The 12,112-nt window shown below is 36.1% G+C and overlaps 1 protein-coding gene across 3 annotated transcripts in view; it reads left to right on the forward strand.

The window, feature by feature from the left end:
• The window catches only part of METTL15 (methyltransferase 15, mitochondrial 12S rRNA N4-cytidine), a 173,010-nt gene that overhangs the window by 145,340 nt on the left and 15,558 nt on the right, over positions 1-12,112 (forward strand). For all 3 annotated transcript variants that reach the window (XM_075188017.1, XM_075188016.1, XM_075188018.1), the window contains one exon: positions 3,361-3,539. In XM_075188017.1, the coding sequence (XP_075044118.1) occupies positions 3,361-3,539 (179 nt within the window). The remainder of the gene's footprint in view (positions 1-3,360; positions 3,540-12,112) is intronic.

Raw genomic sequence — 12,112 nt, forward strand, 5'->3', positions numbered from 1 at the left:
GATCATTAGGGTGTGGGAAATTTAAAAAGAGAGGGCTTTCCAGATTGGAGGCCGTCGCTCTGTCCCAATCATCCCCTGACTTCTCGTTATCAGAATCCTCGCCTTTCAATAATTAATAAGAGAACATTTCAAACCTTTTGTTCACACAATGCTAATGTTGCTGTATTAGCTGCCCAGACCCTTTACAAATGTCATGTTCACCTCTGCAACAAATATCACAAATGTATATGAAAAATGTTATTTAAAGAAAAGATTTTCTGTGTTTTAACTTAGACAAGTGTCCCGTCAAACACACAGGAAGCAGCCCGTGCTGTTCTCATTATTGGATAATTGTGTAGCCAATTTATAAAGCACATATCATGCACGGATATAATGCAGAAGACAATTGTGGAAAGAGCAAAATGAATAGATAGCAGCAGTCAAAGTCCAATTATAAAGTTTTGTTGAGGAAAGAAAATCCTCCTCCCACTTTTCCTTCATATGCTGTGAACAGAGAGTGTGTAATAAATGTTATCTGTAATTCCTCCTCCAGTGCGTAGGCTGCAAACATAACAAAAATAGTCAGTCAACCAAGTTTTATTCCTGTAAGTACATCAGACAAATTCACCTAACATTCAATAATGAGATTATAGATAGAGATTTAACCCTTGCACTGAGACTGCAAAAGGCAAAGCCATTCTGACTTCACCATCATCATCTATTTATTTATATAGCGCCACTAATTCCGCAGCGCTGTACAGAGAACTCATTCACATCAGTCCCTGTCCCATTAGAGCTTACAGTCTAATTCCTCTAACATACACGCACAGACCGAGGGAGACTAAGGGCAATTTAGTAGCAGCCATTTAACTTCTCATTATGTTTTTGGAGTGTTGGAGGAAACCGGAGCACCCGGAGGAAACCCACGCAAACACGGGGAGAACATACAAACTCCAGACAGATAAGGCCATCTGTAGCATCCTTTACAGTCATGCCAACACAGAAACTTTGGCTTCTTCCTTCCCCCTTTTTAAAACTCTTGTAACATTTCACAGCAATGCATAAGAGTTGGAGTTTATTGATGACAACTATTTTAAGCTAAATTAGATCTGTGTAGGTGCACCCTATTATTACACATTTAAGCTGGTCCCTTCCAAAACCTACATGGGTGCCAGAGAGTTTAAGTCTAATAATGAAATATTAGCGATGTTAATGTTTTTGTTTAGTCTAGGAAAAGAAAGCAACTAAATGGGAATCAGGATGCACACCTCAAAACTGCAATTTGAAACATGCTGTTATAGCATAGAGCCAGTGAGAGACCGACACACATCCATAGGTTCCTATATAAATGTCAACACAATGAATACTTAGTCCAGGAAACAAACTTGATATGGAATGGTGCGAGAATTATTATTCCCCCCCCTCCCCCTCAACCAACTGACATTATTCTTACTTAAAATACTCTGTATATGCAAATTGTCACTACAACCACTACGTATACAACTTGACTTATTTACACTAATTACTTGTATACAAATATATTACATGGACACGAATCTCAAACTAGACCTTAGTATGTAGATAAAACACACTGTCCTATCCTAGTTCTCTTCCTACCTATCTAATCGCATGGCAGATGACATTTTTCATTGCACCCCCTGCATTGTAATACATGCGGTCGCTGAATGTTGAAAATGCCCAGAAAATAACTCTCACACTCAAACACCACTTTTTCCCCACTTACGTATACAGATGTCACTGTCCCACACAAGATTACTTTCAGTAGATAAACTTAAAATGTTAAAATAAATAAATCTAATTGTTTCTGGTTCTGCTGTTAATAGTCATACAGCAAAGGCACACTGTTTTTCTCCACTAAATGTACTTCTTAATTCCGAATGATATCTAACTCAGTCTATATGCTAATATTATGTACATTAGTTAATAACAAACAGTAGCTACTAAACTGTCTAAACGCTCTAAAACCAATTGATATATATCTATAATATAAATGCCTAGTGGCGTGTGTTAGTCTGTCTGTGTGTGTGTGGAAAAAATAAAACCAAGCTGCAGCGCCACCTGCTGGGTGGAGTTATACTAAATTCTAAATTCTTAGTGTGTGTGGAAAAAAATTTCAGAAAGGGCTGAAATTTGGTATACTAAGATGTTTTTAATTTGTTAATTTAATTTGTTAATTGTTAAAAGTGTTTATAAAGATTTAAAAAATATATATATATATTTCTTGAAGGAGAAGTGACAGTTGGGAGTGGTTGGTGGTTGCCGGGGGTGACAGTGGGGAGTGGTTGGTGGTTGCCGGGGGTGACAGAGCGAGAGGAGTGTGATACTCAGGACCGCTGAGAGAGATCTCTGTGTCTGGATAGACATCTGGATAGATGTGGCGATGAAAATGAAGGATGAGGTGATGGAGAAGAATGATGAGGTGGTGACATGTGGACAAAACCAAGTTAAAAAAGGGCGCTTACGTCGGGAAGTAACGCTCTTCCCCTGAGGAGGCCTGGGCTATGGCCCAAATGCATGACAAGAACCTTTTTAACACCTTAAGTAGCTTGATTTGACTAGAATGCATGAGTATCATGCACGGGTTAACTTGTGTGTATATATATATAAATATATATATATATATATATATATATATATATATATATACATACAAAAATTAGAGAGGGCACTCACCATTTAAAACAGATAGATTATTCTTTATTTTCAATCCATATAATATAAAGGAACTGGATTGAAAATAAAGAATAATCTATCTGTTTTAAATGGTGAGTGCCCTCTCTAATTTTTGAATATGTACTAGCTACTATGGAAATGGGAGCTATTGTGGAGCACCCTAAAGAGGATTCACTTGAAGATGTGAGTGCAGTTTTTACCAATAAATATTTATATATAGGTATGCGTATGTATGTGTGTGTGTATATAAATATATAATATATATATATATATATATATATATCTATATTGATATATATATATATATATATATATATATATTATATATAATATATATATATATATATATATATATATATATATATATATGTATATATATGTATGTAGCTAAAGGCTATATTACTAAAATAGATCACTAAATATGGCTGGTCTTTTGCTGATAACAGAAAAGTTTTTGACAGAGCTCTCATGAAACTTTAAGTATCGGAGGTTATTTAAAAGGTTGAAGCTATTTCAGGGATTTCACAGGACTGTTTTGAGTTATTTTAAAATCTCCGAGGCACACCTATGCAGAGTGTGTATTTGTGTGTGCTTTTTTTTTCTTTCTTATGCCTCTGTGCTATGAAGCTTCACCTCTTGTCAATGAAAACCGACGTCAGGGAACTAATTGGCTCTCCTTGTGCGTAGGTATCCTGACATGCCCACCGCTGCTGATGTTGTGAATGCTTTAGATCAACAGGCACTTGCGTCTATCCTGAAAACATATGGGGAGGAGAAACACGCCAAGAAAATAGCTTCAGCTATCGTACAAGCACGTAGCATATACCCCATCACCAGGACTCAGCAGCTCGCAAGCATTGTTGCAGGTACCTTCATTAATTCTGCACTGTGTCTGAAAAAGCAGAAAAAATATATTAATCCCTAAGGTCCCAGAGGGATCTATTTGTCCTGGAAATCATTCAGGATTTAAGCCTGTCTATTCCTGTTTGACCAATTTTTAATAATTGTATTATATATATTTTTTTTATCATTTTTTTGTTTTTTCTCCATCATATTTTACTGATTAGTTTAATTATTGATTGTTCCTGAAACGATTTCACGTAGATGCACACTGAGACAGAATATGCAGCCACATGAGCAGATGGATTTTTTGCTTGTTATGGCTGCTTGGAACTCGCCTTTGAGCCTTGTCATTGTTTTCTGATTCAATGTTTGTTATATACAAAAAGGACAAACATTGGCCACTCTTTGAAATATTACTTGATACATTTCATATAGTTTTGGGGATTAAGGTAATTGAGCGTGTGTGGGTTCCCTAATTTTTTGTGATCGCTATTATTGGGTAGATTTAAATAACAAACATATAGGGTACTGAAAGTCGATATTAACTAAGATATAATTGTTACCGGTAATAAGAAATAATATATTGAAGTCTGCATAGTGCATAGATTTAAAACAGATAGTTGGTTATTTTCACTGACTGTTTCCCCAGGGAACTGTATGCTGAAACATACGTTTTGTCTAGATCTCTATTTCTGTAGTATAGAACCCCACAAATTGATAAAATGAAACAATCAAAACACAAGGAGCATTGTAACAGCCCAGTTTATATAACTAATCCCTGCATTTTCTAATTAAAATAGCATGATCAAATTATATTGATTTCCTTTACTCGCGGTTCTGTGGTTAACAGGGATTGGCCAAAATGTGTGAGATGTGTGTGTGAATTGGTTAATTAAAGCAAAACCACCTGATCTGTCTAAAAATAACTAAAATCCTACAAAATATATCTCACACTCACTGTTAACCACCCAGTTCTGCCACCACTAAGATTTAGTTCAAGAACTGACACTCATAGGAAGTATTCAGTTACTTCCTGACTGATCCCAATATGGAATCTCAGCAATCAGAGTTACTGTGAACCAAAGAGTTCCTTGGTCTGATGTAGCATTATAAAGACCAAGCGAGATTAACATGTGAGTTATGTAAGAGCACAAAGACAGAACATTATTAAATGGAGTTTAATATAACTAAAGTCACAATGTTTATTTAATAAAAACAGTAATAACAAATACAGAAATATAAGTGTTTTCTTAAAATCAAATAGAAAAAAACACAGAACTGGTCATAGCAGACTCACATACTCTTTGTGTAATCTTCTACCAGGGGGAAGAGTAAAACAATTAACAATTATTCAGAAGAAGACTGAACGCCAATAATTGAGAATTTCTTAAATCATTTCATAACTTTTAAAACTCTCTTCGTTGCCCAAGCCCACCTCCTCTGTGTCACCACTGCACATGGTATGCTGGTATGCCAATCTGTTTTACAACTGTTTGATTGCCTTATTCAAAAACAGTTGTAGTAATGAATTCTATAAATATTGTAACTATCTTCTAAAATATAGTAAAGCTATGACATTAAGCCCACTAAACATGGCATGATTTATCACACATATACATAGGAAACATGATTACATTATATTGATTCCTTAGAGAGATTCTTTATCTTTATTGCTTCTTTATGAGTATATAACAATAACAAATTTCATGTGCATTCTTTTGTGCACACCCACATTTTGCAATTGCCCCTATAAAATCAATTTTGCTAGTTTTGTATGACTGTGGATGATGTTACTTCAGAGTCCAGCCTAGTACCTACCACTTTAGGATCAAACCCTTCTTGAATTTAAATTATTTTATTTCCTAAAATAGTGATTGTTTAATCCTCATTAATGTGTTCTTTGATTTACTATTCCCTCAATGGAAAGGTTCAGACACCAAAAACTAGCTCAGCGAGCCTGGATTATATAGGGGCAGGTAGAACACCGTTAATTACAAGGACCTCAGGTGCATGATAGCATGTAGAAGTTTTGCTGGATCACACAATTTATTTCCGCCCACTCAATTCCTTAGTATATGTAAGTGCGAAGTGCCTGAATAGACCCAGCGAACTGAATGCACCATGTGACAGTCTTTGTGTCTCTCCATTATTTTAAATTAACAGTGCTCTGTACAGTGTGGTATACTTGTGCTATGTTTGTTAAATTGCATTAAAGGTAATTTACAAACGTTAAAGCACATACATGCTCTTAATTACCCGCCTTGCATATACATAAAGTGCATACTTGCATTTTTAAATTTCCCCTATAAAATCAATTCACAAATGACTCTTAATACCATTATATGAAGAGAATTATAAAATTATCCCTATATCCTTAAAGATGCTTCAAATGACACAAATTATCATATGTTTAACTGGCAAAGTTGTGATTAAAACTATCCCAGATGATGTACGGGAAAACCTGTTTGACTCATTATTAATAAACTTTAACCAACTGTATAGGACTGTTAGACAGACATGATATATATATATATATATATATATATATATATATATATATATATATATATAAATGTCTAGTGGCGTGTGTTAGTCTGTCTGTGTGTGTGTGGAAAAAATAAAACCAAGCTGCAGCGCCACCTGCTGAGCAGAGTTATACACTGACCTACTAAATTCTTAGTGTGTGTGGGAAAAAAAGTTCAGAAAGGGCTGAAATTTGGTATACTAAGATGTTTTTAATTTGTTAATTTAATTTGTTAATTGTTAAAAGTGTTTATAAAGATTTAAAAAAAAATATATATATTTCTTGAAGGAGAAGTGACAGTTGGGAGTGGTTGGTGGTTGCCGGGGGTGACAGTGGGGAGTGGTTGGTGGTTGAGGCCTGGGCTATGGCCCAAATGCATGACAAGAACCTTTTTAACACCTTAAGTAGCTTGATTTGACTAGAATGCATGAGTATCATGCACGGGTTAACTTGTGTATATATAAATATATATAATCATCTAGTGATCTTAATATCCTCCAAAAGTGTTGGGCGGGGGCAAACATTAAGGACTAATGTTGAAGGCAATAAAGTTTATTTAAAAAATATATACTAATAGTAACAGAGTACAAATTACATTGCATTAAACAATAACAATGTGGACAGAATGACCACAAATTAGCTGCCTCCACTGTATGTAGGCACTGGATCTACTTTAATGCACATGCTAAAATAGGTGTTAAACAGATTCTGGTTTCTCCTAAAGATTGATTGGAAGATTCCAAATGCAAATTAAAACAGTTAGCTATGCAGCATGTATGGGGGTAAGAATCTTTCACATATATATATATATATATATATATATATATGTAAAGGACTAAGTTGCAGTGGCCTAATATTAAAAAAAACAACATAATAGGTCATGACATATTAGAAACAAAATATGTCTGAGACACCTATGGTCTTATAACTCTTCCAGATTGGCAAAAAAGTTGGATGGATGATTCATCCGTGGCTCAGCATTGGCTACACTATTCCAAACATCCAATCTGTGCCACATTCTACCAAGGCAAAAAAATGTTATGTGGACGTCTTGAATCAATGATTTCAAGTACTCTATATGGACCACTAAGATAAAAATGCAATAAGCATAAATTATTTAAAGCTAATAGGCTTAATTAAAAGTTTGAGGATAAAATTATAACAAAATGTTCACTCTGTGCCCATCAGATTTATTGTTTGTAAATCTATTGAAAAAAATCTGCATTGAGCCTTTTATGTTCTAAAATGGTTGATAACAAGATGATTGCATTCAACAAGAAAACAAGCTTACATAAAGCTTGAAATATTTTAAATTGTATGCCATGATGCTGAGAACTTTTCTCTCCGGCTATGGAATTTCTTAGCACAGATCTTTACTGCATTTATTCTACATTCTACAATATAAAACAGCACATAGCTCATAACATTCTTCCCATAAGCTACATAAGTTTATGCCCCTCCATTTCTCAAAAGTTTTTCTTGAAATGGAAAAAAATAAATAAAATAAAGAATAAATCTGCTTTTGTTCAGCACAAGTGAGCGCATTCATTACCTTCTGTGCAAAGTCAATGGTCAGGTGCAGAGCACCGTTTTGATTGGTTATCGGTGAGTCATTGTCTTAATTGCCATGCTTTGTGACCGTGCGCTTCCTCTCTTGTCATTATAAACCCCTCAGCTCATCTCATGGAACATGCTGTGTTTTTAAATGTGTCTACTTGGGTGTTGCTAGTTGAGTTTGATCAGTCATCTTTTAACCCTTTCATGACGCTGTCAGCTGTTACTGCCATCAAGGAGAGACCGAGCAAAGTACTTACAACATGATGTGATTATCTGCATGGTTTACTTGTTCCGTAATTAGTGTCTCTGCCTGTTGTCCTCCCAGCCGTGATCTTTTGCGACGCCGTTCGAACCAGTTTTCAAATTAGCGTAATGGGAAAACAATTTGCAACGTCAAAGTTGATCAGTTTGAAAAAGTACTAATTAATCGCACTTCGGTCACCAATGTCTTAACATCCATTGATTAGTAAGAAAGGAAACCAGTTTCCATCTCATTAGCCTGTTATAAAGAGGCTGTTGATATTCAACACTCATTTGTAACAGGTAGGCTTCTAGATTCATCACATAGCAGGGCTAAAGATATAGCTTAAGGTGTTAAATAGTATATCACTAAGAAGATCAGAGCATGTAAACCCAATATTTGATGCGTAAAGCAAAGTTAAAACATATGATGGTAATTATTAATATTACAAGCTAGTATTCAAGCCTTGATAAATTAGAAAAAAAGAATGTTAAGTCAACCACCTGTGTGCACAATTATGCTATAACCCTTAGCAACCAATCAGATCATCGTATTCATTTTCCAAATCAAGCTAGAAAATGACACCTATAACTTAATTGTTTGTACAAATCCCATAATGTTGTTAAATAAACAGAGCTCTCCTATTAATTTATTACTAAATTGTTAAGACTGAGCTGCCATAAAAAAAATCGACTTTATTGGAAAGTATGTTTTGGTCCAGTAGTTGATGTTTAACCTTCCTATATACTATAATGAGAACAAAACTGTTACCATGGCAACGTAATGCTTGTTCTATGGGGATTTTAATAATACATTATTTCTTCTTACAGGACAACCTCTTTAACCTCATTTAACCCTAACAGCAGACCATGTGGTGGTAAATTGATACCTTGTGGGCTCTTTTTAAAGGAGATATCCACACAAACTAAATATTTAATCTTTAACCTCACACCCCAACTAACAGACGAGCAGGAAACTTATGTCAAGAACCCAACCATTCATGAGAGACTTCTCTCCCGGGAACCTCTGTAACTGGTCATTCTTCTACCACAGAAGCTGCAGATGTGGCACCTTCATTTAAGACACTTGGCGCCATGTGGCACAGTGGACGCATGGAGGAAATATGCTACATCACATTATGTTAGGTCTGCTCACTCAATATTGAATTTTGAATTTCAGTGCTTTGACACATTAGCAGCCATCCAGTCAGTGTTCTTGCAGCACAATAGTCAAGGTATTAAAATTCCAAATACTTCTGTCAGCTGCAGCAGGTGAATGAATTGTTATAGAGGTACAGAGGGGGTTGGCAGAGTGTCTACAAACCTCTGCCATTCTGCTATTGGCTTGTAAATGAAACATTTACTTTGAATGGACATCTTTTTCTTTTTTTTTTAAGGAGCTGTCTAATATTCCTCAGACGTTTATCTACTTTAGGAGAAGTTTTACACTATTCTGCTTTAGTTTTGGTTTTCTCCGTAGCATGAAACAACAGAAAGCTAAGGTCATGAGTTCAATTCCCGACTATGGCCTTATCTGTGTGAAGTTTGTATGTCCTCCCCGTTTTGCTCCGGTTTCCTCCCACACTCCAAAAACACACTAGTAGGTTAATTGGCTGCTATCAAAATTGACCCTATTCTTTCTTTGTCTGTCTGTCTATGTTTGGAAATTTAGACTGTAAGCTCCAATGGGGCAGGGACTGATGTGAATGAGTGCTCTGTACAGCGCTGTGGAATTAGTAGCGCTATATGAACAGCTGATGATGATGATGATGATGATACTCCACGTGGCCTGCCAAACAACAGCTATCATCTCCAAAGACATAACATCGTTGTCTTCCAGGATATTTCCTGTATCACCCTTCAACATTGGAGAGCCCTCTAACCACTCTCCCAGGCTCTGCTTGAAGGTGATCCCCTACAGCTTTGGCTTCACCTTCACCGACTCCATTATTACTATTAAACGAGGACAAACACATATCTTAAGACACTCAGAGGACCTTCCTGGCTTGGTGCTCTCAGACAAGTACCTTGGACCCCTACCACTGAACATACTGAAGCTTCCATCTGGTACAGCAACACACAAGAACAAAAGGCGTCCCACTTCTAGATGCCTCTTAGAACTACAGATGAGACAACAAGTGACTCTTCTTTCGTGCAGTCTCAACCAAAGTAATAGTTACAAAAAGTATAATGTTATAATAAAAAAATCATACAAGACCAGGTCAATATTCTTTCCCCAAAATGTAAACAAGAACAAGAGGGTAGGGGAAAGGGGCAATAAATTGGGAAAGATGTGGGAGCGAAGTCCATGGATTTTAATTGGTAGACTGAATACGCTTTTATGTAGCTCCTTCTTAGGGTTGGCACTTGATGAACCCTGGCAGACATGTACAGTATTTTGGCTCTTTATATGCAAAGGGCCCTCCATGTTCAACACTTACTAATGTTTCACCATTGTATATTATTAACACTATTTCAATAGTTTTTAAGGCTTGATGGTGAAACAGCCCTTAATTTTGTGGTTTTTGAAGATGCTACATACTCAAGTTGAAAGCACTTTTTTGATTCCAAACTTTTTCCATGCAAGGCCTTTTCAAAGCTTTGTAATATCCAATACCGGATCACCTGGTTTGCATGGCATGATAATAAAAATTCTGTTGAATATAAACATATTTTAAACATTTAAGACACTCTGGGGGGGGAATTTAATTAGCCATGTTACTTGAAAAAGTAATGTGGCGTTAAAGATATTACTGTTATTACGGTAATATTAACTCGGCTTCCTGAGCTGCGAGAAAAAAGCTGCCATTAAAACTACCGTAATAACGGTATTTACGCGCAGTATAACCGCAACAACTGTAATAGTGCACAGGCCGCGTTACTTGAAAAATTGAATTCCCCCCTCTGCATTGAAGCTATGATATAAGGGTTCAGAGTCTAGTAAAGGACTAGTCCTGGAGATTAGTATCATAATATTTGACTGCTATTTTTATCATTACTCTTTAAAGCACCAAAGTGCTCCGCAGCACTGGACAATGGGAAAATCAGAGTATAAATAAAACTGGGACATACAAGGTAGATAAAAAAAATGCATATTTAAAAACAAAGGGTATAGAGGGCCCTGTTTGTGAGATTTTGCAATCTAGTGACCACGCAATCGCCTGTTGAATTCATGCTACCAAATATTTGGGAGGCATCTGATGGTCTTGGGTGTATTGATTGGATTCTATCCTCATCCTGGGCTTTCCCCGTCACCTCTTCTTACCATGTCTCCTTGTTAACACCTTTCCCAACCTCCCCTTTTTTCTTTTCACCCCACTTTTTTTTTCTTTCTTTTGTCTTTCCATTCGCCACACCTATCTTCTCATTCCCTTTTATTGTTTTTCCAGTTGTAAATATGTGTGTGACAATGTATGCTTTATTTGCAAACCCCCACTATGCAAATAAAAGCGGTCAGGCTTTGTCTGTTTTCACGGGGAAAACTTGCAAACTCCACACAGATTGCACCCAGGTCAGAATTGAGCTTATGCTATCCACTGTGCTGTCCACTGTGTGTTGTCTCCTCACATATATTAAAATTATTATTCATCTTAACACTAACATAACACCATCAACATAACTACCCTTTAGAAGAGCTAATTATTTATGCTGAGAGAGAACAATTCTGAGAATTGTAACATTTTACAGTGCCGTTTCTGAAAATATATCCGTTATGTAGCAGGAAAAAATGGACTTCGGACGACCTGAGGAGAAGCTGTGGGTTCCTCGTATACCATATGATTTCACTTAATGCAATACATTCTTGTCCACCCCTCTGGCCATAAGACAATTACTGTTCTATGACAAAGATATCCAACTGTGTTCAACCCTTTAGTAATTATGGGATAATAAGAAAGTCAGCTCCTGGTAGCATCTGTCATAGTTGCTGCAGGTCTCAGTATTTTTATAGGAGTTTGCAGTTTTTAGTTTCCAACCTTCTTAGAATTGATTGGCTTGCTAAAAAATTATTTACTGCAAAGTGGCAGTATGTACTCTGTACAGTGGGGCTGATATGATATTTAGCACACTGTTACATATTAAAATATAATGTAGGACCCTTAAATAAAAGAGAAGGAGATACAGGGATACAGAGAGACAAGGTAAAAGAGAACAGTTTCAGCAGTAGGCAGAAGCAAAATGAAAAAAATAAAGCTTAAGGTTAAATATGCAAGATGCTCCAGTAGAGTTGCAGATTGTCCGATTTTTAGTAATTAGTAGCCAGAAAAGTTACTTTTG

This window comes from Mixophyes fleayi, chromosome 10, assembly GCF_038048845.1.
Source record: "Mixophyes fleayi isolate aMixFle1 chromosome 10, aMixFle1.hap1, whole genome shotgun sequence".
NCBI lineage: Eukaryota > Metazoa > Chordata > Amphibia > Anura > Limnodynastidae > Mixophyes > Mixophyes fleayi.